Source organism: Cydia fagiglandana, chromosome 22 (genome assembly GCF_963556715.1).
Source record: "Cydia fagiglandana chromosome 22, ilCydFagi1.1, whole genome shotgun sequence".
NCBI classification, from domain to species: Eukaryota; Metazoa; Arthropoda; class Insecta; order Lepidoptera; family Tortricidae; genus Cydia; species Cydia fagiglandana.
The window spans coordinates 6904983-6922011 of NC_085953.1; the positions used below are offsets into that span (position 1 = coordinate 6904983).

Sequence of the window (17029 nt, forward strand, 5' to 3'; positions counted from 1 at the left end):
ATGCCATTTTATTGCCGATTTATACATACAGATTAAAAATCTAAAAAATTTACCATGTAACTATACTTTTTTTCAGAAATTGCCTTTTTACTCGCTGTGGAAAATTTCTCAATCCATTTTATTTATTGAATTAAGTTCACAGTTTTCTTTCCATTCAACTATAAAAACATCCAAAAAAATAACGAGCGTATTCAAAACTAAACATATCGGGAGCAGTGTATAGGGAGCGGGGTGTACAAGGGATGACAGTTCTTTTGGATATTTTGGATTTAAGTATATACGTGACTACTTAGTATATATTTAAAAAGAAATCAGGCTGAGTAATTTTCCACTCTCAGTTTTTTATACTCGTAGTTCTAAAATACATAAACTTGGGTATGCATTTTTTTTGGATTTTTTTACCCACTACGCCAAATTATGTTCTAAGATCATATAAGAAGGAAAAAATGGCAGAGCAATTTTCCGATGAAAAAGAGCGCCAAAAAAGGAATTATCGTAAAAAAAATATTCTCATGTTTGACAAAAGTTTTAGATTTTTTTCTAGTATCACATACTGATACAAATAACTTATTTGGTAAAATAATTTTGGACGGAGGAATTACTCGGTTCAATATATAAACAGATTTGTATTTTTACGTATAAATACCTAACTTAGGAGTGGTTTTTTTTTTGGATATTTATATGTTAGTTTCGGCTCATACTATACAATAACCAAGCAAAATCTCATCGACTGAGAAATTAATGCATGGGTCTCCATACAACAACTTGCTTCGTTTACTACACTATTTTGTGTGCGATCGATGTGGCAAGAAATGCCGCGCTGCTGTTGGACTTGAAATGAAAAAAAAAACTTTATAGCCATCAAAGGCGATGCGTGGGACCCCGTAATCCCCCACAAGCGCCGCAACAAGCATCTACAATGGATGATGTGGCCAATGATGATCGAAAATCGGTAAAATAACGTAATGAATATTCCGATGATATCAGGAACTTTTCCAATTCGGCTAAAAATCAATGTCCGCAAAGTCACAATCGAGCCCGTGCAAGTGTGCATATTCTCGCATACAAATCATTATTGAATACGTGCTGCAGTGATTGCATTTCTAATTTTAGCTCCATCGTATATGGACAACCTCGTCTTCGAACAAAAAAGTCGTCATCTTATACTCGTAGTAAATACTTGTGACATGCGTCTATCTTTAACTACGTTGATGGTTCTCAGATGACCTAACTTGATGTATGAAAACAACGTAATATAAGAATCGTAATAGCATAGATATGGCGTCAATCAAGGCTACTGTTATACGAGTATTTGTCGCAATTCAACACTAGCAAACGAAAATATTTGCTTATTTTCTTATGACAGTGAATAGTCTGATTATAAATTAAATCCTTATACCTCATTCTCGTCAGTATGCACGTCTTTAGTTGATACAATTTTATTGTACGACGCAATACGAAAACGCCGGGCCCCTTTTCTAGTTGCACCCTATTGCACGAAAGCGATCTGAACTTCCATTGAGGACAACTTAAGCGTTAACGTGGGCACAGTAGCCATACTAAAAGATCATAAATATACTTTACATTAGCGACTCCTGAGCGCATAGCATCAGATCAACCATTTATAAAGTCATCTTCAATTGTGCAAAGTTCTAACGGAACTATAGTTGAAATTATGCTGGTTTGTTTTACTAAGCGTACTGCGGGAACCACAGACTGATGTCACCGCGTAGGCGAGCAATTGACTCTGACTTCTGACTCCAATTGTGGCCCTTTATTAGGCGTCAGCTGTGACACGTTGGTACCTGAATGACCTGGCTCTAATTGGGGAGAAATTCTTGCAGTCTGCTCTATGCAACATTGTAGGTCTATGCTGGTATGCACGAAGCGTAAAGGTATGCTCAGCATCAAATACAGAAGGATATACACGAGTATAGCACCCATATTTGAAGAAAAAGCTACTAACTAGAGTGCCGTTCGCATAGGCATGACTTGCGAAAAGATCATTCGCCGAATTTAGATTTAGAATTCGGTTAGCCCACGTTTGAAAGACTAGCGCTTGTTTGTCTGTGTGTTTATCTTCCTTAAATCATCTACATGGGTCCGCGAGATATCGGCTTGCTTGAACACGGCACACCTTGGCATATACATGATAGCACACTTTAATAAATCTTTTAAGACCTAAGTAAATGATGCTCCTTGCTTAAGATTCTGTCGCCTAAATGTCAGAGAAGCTGTCTGGCAGAATATATCGTTATTATGTACCAAAGAGAATTGACAGTATAGAGGGCTATTGCCAAAGTAAATTTTGTAGTCACGGTACATTTACTGCCATCTATCGACACACGATTAAAACTTAAAATAAAATTGAAAATGTATAAATTAATCAAAATATGTTTACGGATAAATGATTTTTAATTTTTATTGTTCCATACTGACCCATTTTCTTTCACTGATATGTGTTAAAATTGTTAAATGTCAAACGGTGTCGTCAACGCCATCTAGCCGAGAATAGGTCAAAGGTAATGGCGCTATCTATTCGAGAATGACTTTTTCTTGATTATATATATATCTCTACTGGTATGTACCAAAACACGTTCCCAAAACGCTGTCATCTCCACCAGCCCAATTGGGCAGCCATTAAACTAAAGAATAAAGCGGCGTGCCAATCCAACGTGACGTGGTCTATCGTAACTTCTGCTATTTTAGGAAACCTGTTAATTCGGGTGTGTGGGTAGTGGAAGCCAATAAGCTGGTGTTTTTATTTGTTCCTCCAGTTTAATCTGTGTTTAATGCTGGTGTTTTTTGCTGAAGGCGAACTTTCAGAAATATGATTGGTATGCTGAAAACGCTTTGCCTAACATATTATGAGAATTATGTATATGTGATCATCATTTCATTATCTTCTTCACGTTGTGCCGGCAAATGCCACGGATATACAATCAGCTGCAGAGAAAAGGTACCCCTCCTCTGCATATAAGTTATTTGTATGAAAACGTGCTAAGCGTATTCGCTTATATACAGGTTGGCTAAAAAATAACTGCATTCCCGTTGCCAGGGAGGTTTTGCTTTAATACTGAGCAATTTCGCGAAAAAAAATTTGGTCGCTTCACACATTTTGTCTGGTCCATTTTCTATGGGAGGGTTAAATTTTTTTTTTCGCGATTTCAGTGTTGGTCTCATAGTAAAAGTTGCTTAGTATAATCCCAAAACCTGCCTGGCCACGGGAATGCAGTTACGTTTTTAGCCACCGTGCATAGTATTGCTGACTCTACATAATAACAGTAAAGGTGACAGTCCATTTCCAACGACAGCTGCACTACTGTTCATTTTACTATGGAAATTGACAATGACAGCGACGCGTTCAGAATCGATAGTGCAGCTGCGGTTAGAAATGGAATGTTACCATAAAGCGTTCTCAATTAAGACCTCATTTAAGTTGGACTTGGACCCAATGAGTTATTGTTATTTAAATTACGATTTCGTTCAAGTAAGACGAACATCTTAATTTACAAATAAAATAAGGCTTAACAAATTGGATGCGATCAAATAATCGTAATTCTCAAACGTAAAACCACCGGACTAACGGGCCAAAGTAAACCATCCAAATGTCCCAAACGAATCGATTCGTCAAGCCATCGACCTTTAACTGTTCTCGAAATGCAAACCGATGCAACCTGCCCATTTACAGGCACCTCAAACTTTGAAAAGAGATACCTATATTACCTTACATACTAATCACTTTACCTGTCCCTTTCACACGTGTATATTTCTTGTATATTGTTTGTTTGCACTTGGTAGCTATTTAGCATTCAGTATGAGAACGTGGCCAAAACAATATTGAAATGTACTTCCTAATGTATGGAACGTACGTTGACACTTTCTAAGGAAAGTTTCGTTTTGAAACCGTACTTTAATTGATTGCTGGACATTCCCAATAAGTCTGGGTTTTATACGAAGTCGTAGTTCACACAGTAATTGGTGATAGGTTTTTGTTTGCACTAGTATGCTTATCTATGTACTACCCAAATTGTTTAGACGCCACGCTACGCTACGTTCTTTACAATCATTAGCACTACCACAAGTTAGTCAAATATTTTCCGTACATGTATCAAACCTTTAAGAAAAGAACCGTCTAACCACGGTATAATTTACGCCAAAAGGAAACGCCTAATGTAATTTTGTTTACAAAAAACTCCAATTTACGATACTAACATCATTGTTGTATTGTTAGGGTATGGGAAATCTGCGAAATGGTTATAACAGCTAGACATTGCCAATATAAAAAAAGGTAATTAAAGCTTTATTTCGTAATTTGTTTGGAAGATAAGGTTTAAGCTTAGTTAAACTATTTATAAATTAAGTGTCATTGCTCTGATTATGTGCTAATTTAAAGTTTTCTAAAAGAAGAAGAAAAGAAGAAAACATTTAAGATTAACTACTTTTTTAAATTGCCTGATACAAATGGGATAGTACCTACTTACCTTGAAAAACACTGCAAGACCATGACAATAATAAATAAACTATAAATACTTATAGCATATATTTTGACTAGAATGGAAAAGTAGTAAAGGTCAAATTTACATAATGACTATTATGGAATCCATGAAGATGACACAGGGCCTCATGTCATGCATTACGTTTTACGCTTGATTTGGACCAACACCACAGAATAAATAATAGTACTAGGTACAGAAGATTCACTCTCTAACAACGCGTCTGTTACGATTAGGAAAGATATGAGCGCTAGGTGGCGACAGCGCCACGCGCGGTTACGGCTAGTCACCAAAATTGGTTTGGAACGGATGTACTTGTACCTGTTGCAAAGCGACGAAATCGCGGAGTGAGCCACGCCTGCCAACACTTTGCTTATTTTGTTTGTTTGTTTGTTCCAGGCGGCTTGGAGGGCAAATACAGAGTGGCTGCGCCTGAGCTCATGCAGGACACCTTCATGAGCGATTCCGAGGACGAAGGAGGTAAGGATTCTAAGGCTTTGATGCGATTGCAGGTGCTGAAGATTCTACATTGCTCATTCGAGTACTAATTTTCTTAAAAATTCTACTGAAGAACACGTTTGTAGGTATATGTGTACATAATGCCCATAAACACATAGGTAACGATATTTTGTTAGATTTAGTCTATGATATTTTATATGTAGATAAGCCATACACTAACATATCAAGCGAAAAAAATGATGCCAACCAATGCTGCCAACGACACGGCAGCATTAGTTACAATTTGTTTACAACTTCATATGCAAATGCGTAAAAGAGACGGCACAATTGAAAGAATACCTAAGTAAAAAAGAGACGGCTAGTGTTTGTCACTTGCGCGTGAATTTGGTAAATCAGTGATACCACCATAACACGACGGCAAACAGTGAATATGGCGCGAAGTATAAAACTTATTAAGAAAAAAAATATCAAAGACTAAGATGTTTGACAGAAGATGCAAATCATTTTAATGCAGTTTTATGTAGTAATGTACTCGCTACCGAAGTAAAAAGTTTTCATATTTAGTTATGTAAATAAAAGATATTATATTATACTCTTTATTCATCATTTTTCTTATACGATAGAAACATTTTGACAAAAAGCAAACTCAATAACAACAAAATCCTTTATTTTACTAACAATTTTATGTTATTAATAATTGTTACTGTGTGAGAAAATGAAATGCCTGACAATAAATACTAATTTTGTAGTAATCTTTGTATAAACAGCAATATACCTATTTACTTAATTGACGCGACCCGGACAATAATATGGCCAATAATAATCTTTAATTTGCCAATTGTTGTACATAAATACAAGAAAAAATGCGTTCAAGTAAAAAACTTCAATATTAAAGTTGAAATTTAAGTATATTTCTTTTATTTGTACGACAAGCACCAAACAATGAATGCAACATACCATGACGCGTCTGCTATGATAATCTATGTACGCAGTTGGTGCGTCCTTGTCATTCTCGCTGATGAGAACATAAACTTATCTCGTTCTGTCAGCCGGCGAAAATGGCGGCTGGGTTTATTTAATTCAAGATTAAACCGAAGAAAAACGGTTTATTTCAGCTTTTACTTACCAATGATATGTGACGCCGTCAATTTTTTTGCGCTTCCGCGGATAATTTGAGCATTTCAACATAACGCAGGTCGGCATTTTGTTGCTTAATACACGTTATTTGTGGAAAAGTATTAACCGGTGTACACTTCGCGCTTGCGTCAGGCAGACTGAGACAAACTCGTACACATGACACGAGGTGAGTGCTTCAATTTTGGAACGTGTATAACACATCTACATATAAAATATCATAGGATTTAGTTTCGTACATTAGACTAGAATCAATCGAAGTTGAAACGAAGTAAATCGGTACGCATCCCATACATACTTAGGGGCTATTCATAAATTACGTCATTTCAAATTAGAGAGGGGGGGGGGGGGGGTCTGGACATAGATGATGGTAGCATGGCGTAGGAGGAAACGGGGTCATTCGAAGCATGATTTTTTGATGATTTTAGGATCAAAAATCGATGACGTCATTTATGGACAGCCCCTTAGTTTAGTTAGATACCACAGTTTTCTTTTGATTATCAGAACAAGATAAGAGCTTTTTTAGGGTTCTGTACCCAAAGGGTAAAACGGGACCCTATTATGTACTAAGACTCTGCTGTCCGTCCGTCCGTCCGTCCGTCTGTCACCAGTGGCCTATTTTATAAAGCTACAAGTTACAATTTACAAGCGGAAGTCTCTTTCTAACCCTATGTGTTAGAACGAGACTTCCGCTTGTAAATTGTAACTTGTAGCTTTATAAAATAGGCCACAGGCTGTATGTATCTCACGAACCGTGATAGCTAGACAGTTGAAATTTTCACAGATGATGTATTTCTGTTGCCGCTATAACAACAAATACTAAAAACAGAATAAAATAAAGATTTAAGTGGGGCTCCCATACAACAAACGTGATTTTTGACCGAAGTTAAGCAACGTCGGGCGGGGTCATTACTTGGATGGGAGACTGTTTTTTTTTGCCTTTTTTTGCATTATGGTACGGAACCCTTCGTGCGCGAGTCCGACTCGCACTTGCCCGGTTTTTATCAAAGCAGTGAAGATATGTACTCAATACACTAGATATTTACCTAATTGAACCATTATAAATTGACAGTAAAATAACTGGAGTACTGTTAGGCTATCAATTTCAATATGTGATTGATTAGGCTATTATTAGAGAATTTCTTCAATTTTACTACAATACTACTGCATATAGCACATGCATCAATGAAAACTCCCGTTAGAACTATATCTAATTACAACTTCTTATACCGTTGGCTCCGAGAATCGATAGCAAGTATATCAGGTCATCTTGATTAGAGCAATCACATTATGCTCATTACGCTCAATTACTGGGGTCAAATTTTTATGCGATGCGCAATCGCAAATCAAGTCGTTGCGACAATTAGATTGCCCAATCCGTTAGGGCTGTTAGGGCAACCGTCTTAATAGTTCAAGAATGTATACGTATACAAGTAGGTTACAACTTAGGGAACAAATTATTTCTTACATAATATATTGATTTGTGTTTTTTTAAGTAGTCACAATACTAATTTATAAACTGAATTAAATGTCGTATAACGTATACCCACTTAAGAAAAGAGACCAAGTCCTTTCTCAAAGACGGCACCGCCTATGGAGGGCTTAGTCACTTTTTCTTTAGTATAAGTATGACCAAAGAAGAATAAGAATAAGAGTATGCATGATGTGTGTATGTATAAAGTATAAGAGGTGGGCCATAATAACCACGGTATGGGTGCTGCAAGACGGGCGAGAATCTGGTAGGCCCAGACGGAGATGGCGGGACGACCTGGACGCATATGCATATGTTAAGATATCTTAACCACGGGCCGGAGATTGCTCAAAACCGAGACGAATGGAAATCGAGGGTGGAGGCCTTTGCCCAGCAGTGGGACACCGTGTAGGCTTATATAATAAGTATGACATCTAGGTAATTCAGTAAAAAAAAACAATCAAATTTAACCAATATCGTGTTACCTAAATACGAAACTGATGTTAATTCTCGTTTTCCAGGAGAAGTCGAGTGTCCAATTCAGCAGCAGCAACAATACCGCTACATGAACAGCGAGGCCGGCACCCTGCACCGGGCGCGGCCCCTCGAGGACTCCGTCACGGACGGCCACCTCTACCCCAGCAACAATGACAAGAAGGTGGCCACCATCGACCGGCAGCCGCTCGACATCGGGTGAGAATATAAATATTTTGACAATCACCACGTTATTCAGCAGCAGCAATACCGCTACATGAACAGCGAGGCCGGCACCCTGCACCGGGCGCGGCCCCTCGTGGACTCCGTCACGGACGGCCACCTCTACCCCAGCAACAATTACAAGAAGGTGGCCACCATCGAACGGCAGCCGCTCGACATCGGGTGAGAATATAAATATTTTGACAATCACCACGTTATTCAGCAGCAGCAATACCGCTACATGAACAGCGAGGCCGGCACCCTGCACCGGGCGCGGCCCCTCGTGGACTCCGTCACGGACGGCCACCTCTACCCCAGCAACAATTACAAGAAGGTGGCCACCATCGACCGGCAGCCGCTCGACATCGGGTGAGAATAAAAATATTTTGAGAATCACCACGTTATTCAGCAGCAGCAATACCGCTACATGAACAGCGAAGCCGGCACCCTGCACCGGGCGCGGCCCCTCGAGGACTCCGTCACGGACGGCCACCCCTCCCCCAGCAACAATGACAAGAAGGTGGCCACCATCGACCGCCAGCCGCTCGACATCGGGTGAGAATATAAATAAATATTTCGAGAATCACTTCTTCTTCTTCTCCGTCGAATTACTCTTGGCGGAGCAGTCGTGGTCCCGTTGAACGACGAACGATTCTACGCCAGTTCTCCTTGGCAGATGCTTCTCTGGCACGTGTTAAGGGCTTTTATCTGACCCGTCCAACGCATCGGAGAACGTCCTCTTGAGAATCACTACGTTATTAAAAACATAAAGTTACACAAGTATGCCCGTAAGGTCTGTGTAAAGGATCAATTAGATCCACACTTACTATAGGGCCTGATGTCCGGGCAGCCTTCGGACCGCCCGATAGCAAGTGTGAATCTAATTGGACCTTAACTATCTTACAGGCGTAATAAAGAGTACTCTCTCCAGGCAGGTGTTATAAATTGACCAATTTTGCTTGACGAGTTCGTTCTGAAAATAAATAATAATATCAATATCCTAATTCCAGATTTCTGGTGTCGTTCGTGGTGGACGCGCGCGGCGGGGCCATGAAGGCCAAGCGGCGCGGCGGCGTGCGCATCGTCGTGCCGCCCGCCGCCTGCGCCGCCCCCACCCGGGTCACATGCCGGTAAGCTTACATATATATATATATATATATATATATATATATATATATATATATATATATATGTATATATAAGGGGGAGGCCTATGTAGGGTACCAGCTGCCCAACTCAGAACATCCATACCAAAAAAAAAAATCAGCGTCTTATGGCTGAGATGATTATGATGATGATGAAGCTTATACACAAGTTCGTGATGATCCAAGGAAGCTTAAGCTGTCGTCTCTAAGATTCCTATGGGTCGAAGTGTATCCGCAAGGACCTCCGAAAACTATAAACTTGGTGTCGTTATTCCGTCTGCTGATCTTATATTGGTGGTGAGGGAAATACAAGCGACAGCAACGCACGAGGTGGTGAAAATATGAGCTTTCGTGAGACGACATCTTCATACTATGTATTTGGCAGATGCCAACCACTAGGGCGGCGCCACAGTCATGCACGGATGAACGATTAGGCAGTCAAGTTGGAGTTACTTATAGTCAATATACCAGGGGGCACTTTAGTTATCAATTCACCTGTTGTCAATAGTATATCATTGTTAGACGTAGACTGACTGCGCAGTACGTATCACGTGCATGGATATAGTATTGTGCAATTCTATTGCAAATCTACTGCAGCAGGATTGTTAAATTACTCTGCCAATTGAATAGATTGTGCTTAAAATATCTCTGTATAGGACACCCATTTTGTGTGTTGAACAGATTCAATTGGAAATGGAAAGCCACATATGGGGATCAAACTGCATGTTTCCAACGGCATTAAAACTAACGTATTTCGAACGCGCTCATTTCCTCAGCGCGTTCGAAACGCCTAACCCCTTATTCATAAACGTTTACTAAAGTTGACAAGCCGATAATAATCGTGTGTCCCTTTCCGCCGTATTAATATGATGGAAACGGACAAACGATTAATATCGGCTTGTCAACTTTAGTAAACGTTTATGAATAAGGGGGTAGGTAATACTTTGGACATAGCCATTATTAGAAGATGACAAACTATTACAAGAGTTGATTTGCAGTTGTTGATTTGCAACCGAGCTAATTAAAGTTATCAAGAAACACTAATGTACACAACAAACGTTTTACATGGCAGACGCCCAAAACTGCAGTGATTCGGCGTGTGATTCATATGCTAATGTATTGTTTGAGTATTATTAGCTAGTGTTTCAAGAAATGTCTAATGGATGAAGGTTATGTTGATTGGGAAATTACGTGGAAGTTGAATTGAAATAACGGTCGAACGGAAATATCAATCGGTTTATTGATCTTGAGTGTTGCGTATTGTACTCGTAGTTGTATATGTTAATAGGAACATATGTGACTGTTTTCTGGACTGAGAGCTGGTGATATCGGTATAAATTAATACATCGTATTAAACGGACGACCTTGGGAGTCCGTTTAAGTGAATCCTCAGCCTGCAAGTAGCTACTTCCGAGCCTCGACAATAATGTACTATTTCGGTAGCTAACAGTTACAATAATGTTGTTGCAGAGCGGCCACGCGGCGCGCGCCGGCCGCGGCGCCGCCGCCGCTGATGGAGGGCGAGGCGCTGGCGTCGCGCCTGCTCGAGCTGCAGCCGCAGGGCGCCAAGTTCCTGGCGTAAGTATACCGGCATCATTGGAGGTTCATACGTCACAGAGCGGCCACGCGGCGCCGGCGCCGCTGATGGAGGGCGAGGCGCTGGCGTCGCGCCTGCTCGAGCTGCAGCCGCAGGGCGCCAAGTTCCTGGCGTAAGTATACCGGCATCATTGGAGGTTCATACGTCACAGAGCGGCCACGCGGCGCCGGCGCCGCTGATGGAGGGCGAGGCGCTGGCGTCGCGCCTGCTCGAGCTGCAGCCGCAGGGCGCCAAGTTCCTGGCGTAAGTATACCGGCATCATTGGAGGTTCATACGTCACAGAGCGGCCACGCGGCGCCGGCGCCGCTGATGGAGGGCGAGGCGCTGGCGTCGCGCCTGCTCGAGCTGCAGCCGCAGGGCGCCAAGTTCCTGGCGTAAGTATACCGGCATCATTGGAGGTTCATACGTCACAGAGCGGCCACGCGGCGCCGGCGCCGCTGATGGAGGGCGAGGCGCTGGCGTCGCGCCTGCTCGAGCTGCAGCCGCAGGGCGCCAAGTTCCTGGCGTAAGTATACCGGCATCATTGGAGGTTCATACGTCACAGAGCGGCCACGCGGCGCCGGCGCCGCTGATGGAGGGCGAGGCGCTGGCGTCGCGCCTGCTCGAGCTGCAGCCGCAGGGCGCCAAGTTCCTGGCGTAAGTATACCGGCATCATTGGAGGTTCATACGTCACAGAGCGGCCACGCGGCGCCGGCGCCGCTGATGGAGGGCGAGGCGCTGGCGTCGCGCCTGCTCGAGCTGCAGCCGCAGGGCGCCAAGTTCCTGGCGTAAGTATACCGGCATCATTGGAGGTTCATACGTCACAGAGCGGCCACGCGGCGCCGGCGCCGCTGATGGAGGGCGAGGCGCTGGCGTCGCGCCTGCTCGAGCTGCAGCCGCAGGGCGCCAAGTTCCTGGCGTAAGTATACCGGCATCATTGGAGGTTCATACGTCACAGAGCGGCCACGCGGCGCCGGCGCCGCTGATGGAGGGCGAGGCGCTGGCGTCGCGCCTGCTCGAGCTGCAGCCGCAGGGCGCCAAGTTCCTGGCGTAAGTATACCGGCATCATTGGAGGTTCATACGTCACAGAGCGGCCACGCGGCGCCGGCGCCGCTGATGGAGGGCGAGGCGCTGGCGTCGCGCCTGCTCGAGCTGCAGCCGCAGGGCGCCAAGTTCCTGGCGTAAGTATACCGGCATCATTGGAGGTTCATACGTCACAGAGCGGCCACGCGGCGCCGGCGCCGCTGATGGAGGGCGAGGCGCTGGCGTCGCGCCTGCTCGAGCTGCAGCCGCAGGGCGCCAAGTTCCTGGCGTAAGTATACCGGCATCATTGGAGGTTCATACGTCACAGAGCGGCCACGCGGCGCCGGCGCCGCTGATGGAGGGCGAGGCGCTGGCGTCGCGCCTGCTCGAGCTGCAGCCGCAGGGCGCCAAGTTCCTGGCGTAAGTATACCGGCATCATTGGAGGTTCATACGTCACAGAGCGGCCACGCGGCGCCGGCGCCGCTGATGGAGGGCGAGGCGCTGGCGTCGCGCCTGCTCGAGCTGCAGCCGCAGGGCGCCAAGTTCCTGGCGTAAGTATACCGGCATCATTGGAGGTTCATACGTCACAGAGCGGCCACGCGGCGCCGGCGCCGCTGATGGAGGGCGAGGCGCTGGCGTCGCGCCTGCTCGAGCTGCAGCCGCAGGGCGCCAAGTTCCTGGCGTAAGTATACCGGCATCATTGGAGGTTCATACGTCACAGAGCGGCCACGCGGCGCCGGCGCCGCTGATGGAGGGCGAGGCGCTGGCGTCGCGCCTGCTCGAGCTGCAGCCGCAGGGCGCCAAGTTCCTGGCGTAAGTATACCGGCATCATTGGAGGTTCATACGTCACAGAGCGGCCACGCGGCGCCGGCGCCGCTGATGGAGGGCGAGGCGCTGGCGTCGCGCCTGCTCGAGCTGCAGCCGCAGGGCGCCAAGTTCCTGGCGTAAGTATACCGGCATCATTGGAGGTTCATACGTCACAGAGCGGCCACGCGGCGCCGGCGCCGCTGATGGAGGGCGAGGCGCTGGCGTCGCGCCTGCTCGAGCTGCAGCCGCAGGGCGCCAAGTTCCTGGCGTAAGTATACCGGCATCATTGGAGGTTCATACGTCACAGAGCGGCCACGCGGCGCCGGCGCCGCTGATGGAGGGCGAGGCGCTGGCGTCGCGCCTGCTCGAGCTGCAGCCGCAGGGCGCCAAGTTCCTGGCGTAAGTATACCGGCATCATTGGAGGTTCATACGTCACAGAGCGGCCACGCGGCGCCGGCGCCGCTGATGGAGGGCGAGGCGCTGGCGTCGCGCCTGCTCGAGCTGCAGCCGCAGGGCGCCAAGTTCCTGGCGTAAGTATACCGGCATCATTGGAGGTTCATACGTCACAGAGCGGCCACGCGGCGCCGGCGCCGCTGATGGAGGGCGAGGCGCTGGCGTCGCGCCTGCTCGAGCTGCAGCCGCAGGGCGCCAAGTTCCTGGCGTAAGTATACCGGCATCATTGGAGGTTCATACGTCACAGAGCGGCCACGCGGCGCCGGCGCCGCTGATGGAGGGCGAGGCGCTGGCGTCGCGCCTGCTCGAGCTGCAGCCGCAGGGCGCCAAGTTCCTGGCGTAAGTATACCGGCATCATTGGAGGTTCATACGTCACAGAGCGTCCACGCGGCGCCGGCGCCGCTGATGGAGGGCGAGGCGCTGGCGTCGCGCCTGCTCGAGCTGCAGCCGCAGGGCGCCAAGTTCCTGGCGTAAGTCTCTCTCTCTCTCGCTTTGGACGTTCGAGTGAAGTGTACAACCTGGCAGGGCGTTTAGCGTTCATTTGTACATGAATGTACAGTCGCCATCAAATATATCGGAGCGGCCAAGGTGTTCACAATATCAGAACACGCGCTCTATCGCCTTGACAATAGAGGCGAGTTCAGATATTTGTTAGCGCCTTGACCGCTCCTGTATATCTGATGGCGACTCTACTATGACCCTGCCTATCTGCCGTTCGATCTGACGCTCGGCCACTCAGACCGTACACTAAGGCCTCTGTCTCCGGGTGTCGCTGTACATGTGACTTTAACCAGAGGCCGAGGCCATACTCATTTTCATTGATCAATAGCTACTCCGTCCTTCGCATAGCGAGTTCATTATGTTGAAATCCCAGGGGCCTAAATTTGCCAGCCAAAAATCGGCCTTAAATTTATACATTTAGAATAGAATTTCGATCCGAGGGCTTATATGTGTATTTGTTTTGCAGGCCAGTAATAATCGAGGTGCCTATCTTCACATCGTCGTGCAAAGAGCGAGAGATCGTCATCCTACGATCAGACACCGGCGACACGTGGCAGGACCACTATCTGCACAATAATGACAACCCTATGATACAGGTAATAGAGTTTAAATTTATTCAACACTTTTGGTTCAGATAATAGGGACCCGGACCACTATAGTAAACGCAAACCAAACTGACTACCGAGGTCATTTCTCTATCTCTCTCACCCTGCCTACGACCACGCGAGTGTGAATGAGAAGTTTTACGACCCCGGTCGTCAGTTTGGTTTGCGTTTACTATACCACTAACTACACAATAAAGAACCCAAGAATTCGGGCAATAGAGCTCAAGTCACTTCGATACGTTAAGTTTAGACACCACCATTTAAACAAGACCACTACCTGCACTTTAATGGTAACCTTATTATTTTGGTAACAGAACTCAAATTAAGCTGACACGTATACTTTAAACATAGGCAAAGGAATGACAACACTATAATACTGGTTAGCAGAGTTCATTTTACTTTGATACGTTATGGAGTTTAATTTTGACTGTTTTTTTTAGTATCTAATAAAAAATACTTGTATTGTAATCAGAACTAAGGACGTTTTTAACCATCACATTGATTTTCAGGAAGCGTTACATCGCGAGCGACTTGAGCACGGCACGTCTGGCGAAACACTGGGCGAAAATGGCGAACGAGTGACCAGAATTATCACCTGCGACTTCCCTCATTACTTGGCTGTCGTTTCCCGCGTACGACAAGAAGTTCACATCATCGGGCCAGAGGGCGGCACTGTGTCCAGCTCGCATATACCACAGGTAAAGGGTTTAGAACTTAAGACTAGTATAGAGTGTACTGACTGGTAAAGCGATAACTAACAAGTGAGAAATTCAAGTCCATAAATAAGAACGACGAGAATACTTGGAATTTGAACCTTATAATTATATTATGTGTTCCGTACTCCACATCGAAGATCTTCATTGAGAGAGTAACGCGATCGTTGACCGATCGATGCCGCTAGCGTCTATGCAGTCGCTCCGCTCCACGCCGTGACGTAGTTCCGCTTCCCGTCCCTGCCAACCATTGCTCGCTTCCCGCTAATCGCCGCCGCCATGTCATTGTTTCGTCGACCGTCTTGACCGATGGTCCGCAAATATTTTTTGCGTATATTTTTGCAGCATGGTGCTTTAACATTTCCGATCCAAAGCTCGGTCGATTAAATAGTGAGATATGGCAGAGATCGCCACTATTAGTCTTTTGGCGGTCTCGCGATCGAAGTCATCGAACGGTGCTTTTCGATTCTACCCACTTTTTTCTTGCTAAATTAATTTTCACATTCCATGCTGCTAAAATCGTTACCGTTAACTCGCATTTTCGAGATCGAAGTAGGAAGTGCGTCAGTGGTTTTTGTTAACAAGTGGTAACAAGTCGCTCCGCATCGGAGAGGGAACGCGCGGTCATCGTGCCTGCGGCGGCGGCGGCGGCGCGGCGGCGGACGGCCTGCGCGCGCCGCTGTCGGGTGCCGCGCTTCGCTGATAAGGAGGTTTGGATTGTCTCGAACCATCCGGTGAGCCAGTTTAAGATATTCTAATTTTATTGGCGTTCAGAAGTTACTTCGTCACTCGCGGAGGGTTCTCAGGCAGTAGCCTGGGAGTACCTCGTGTTGTTAGTTGCGGCGCGACCGGGGCGCCCCGTCCCCCGGCGCGGGGGCCCGTCTTCTGCTGTCGTCCAAGGTGACTCCGAGACACCGCGACACTGCGGGCCATGGTGGAAGCCTCCAGTCCGCAGGACTCGGAGAGACGTCACACGCCCGCTCCTGTTTCTGCAGTCGCGGTGCGGACGCCTCCAGTCCGCGGGACTCCGAGAGAAGTCACACGCCCGCTCCTGTTGCTGCAGTCGCGGTGCGGACGCCTCCAATCCGCGGGACTCCGAGAGACGTCACACGCCCGCTCCTGTTGCTGCAGTCGCGGTGCGGACGCCTCCAGTCCGCGGGACTCCGAGAGACGTTACACGCCCGCTCCTATTGCTGCAGTTACGGTGCGGACGCTTCCAGTCCAGCGGGACTCCGAGAGATCCGCGTGGCTCTGCGAGACATCACACGCCGCTCCTGCAGCTGCGGGCGCATCGCGGGTGGATCGCGCCAAGGTGAAGGCGGACCGCTTCTGCGTCCCGACTGCTCGAGCGGAAGGAAGGTAAGTTACGTGTAAGCAGTGGAAATGCTACGAGTACAGCGACGATCGCCGCGTTGGTTGCCGCCCGTCATGACGTCGCTGGTGACCTACGCGCCGGTGGTGGCCACCACGATGGCACCGCCGAGGGCAACAGCGTCGCCGTGATGATGCGTGCAGCTACGAGCCTAGCCATCGGCGCCTCCCGTGCCGGTAACGTCCGTCACGCGCACCGGCGCCTGTCGAGCTGGCCGCCACGACGGCGCCTCTCGCACCTGAGCCTGGCGACGGTGGCCGCCATGATGGCGCCGCCCGCTCGATGACGCCGCCTGCCCCCCGAGCTGGCCGCCACGATGGCGCCTCTCGCATTACGCATCGACGCGGCGGGGGCGGCTGCCACAATGGCGCTGCCCGCCACGATGATGCCGCTGCCCGCCACGATGATGCCGCCCGCCACGATGGCACCACCACCTGCGCACTGGCGCCTCTCGAGCTGGCCGCCACGATGGCGCCTCTCGCATTACGCATCGACGCGGCGGCGGCGGCTGCCACAATGGCGCTGCCCGCCACGATGATGCCGCCCGCCACGATGGCACCACCACCTGCGCACTGGCG

At 47.2% G+C, this 17029-nt stretch overlaps 1 protein-coding gene across 1 annotated transcript in view; it reads left to right on the plus strand.

Moving 5' to 3' along the window:
* Positions 1-17029, plus strand: part of LOC134675454 (uncharacterized) — a 238950-nt gene that overhangs the window by 196892 nt on the left and 25029 nt on the right. Inside the window, exons 18-23 of the mRNA XM_063533723.1 lie at positions 4896-4976; positions 8082-8253; positions 9267-9386; positions 10872-10979; positions 14228-14357; positions 14876-15064. Of these exons, the coding sequence (XP_063389793.1) occupies positions 4896-4976; positions 8082-8253; positions 9267-9386; positions 10872-10979; positions 14228-14357; positions 14876-15064 (800 nt within the window). The remainder of the gene's footprint in view (positions 1-4895; positions 4977-8081; positions 8254-9266; positions 9387-10871; positions 10980-14227; positions 14358-14875; positions 15065-17029) is intronic.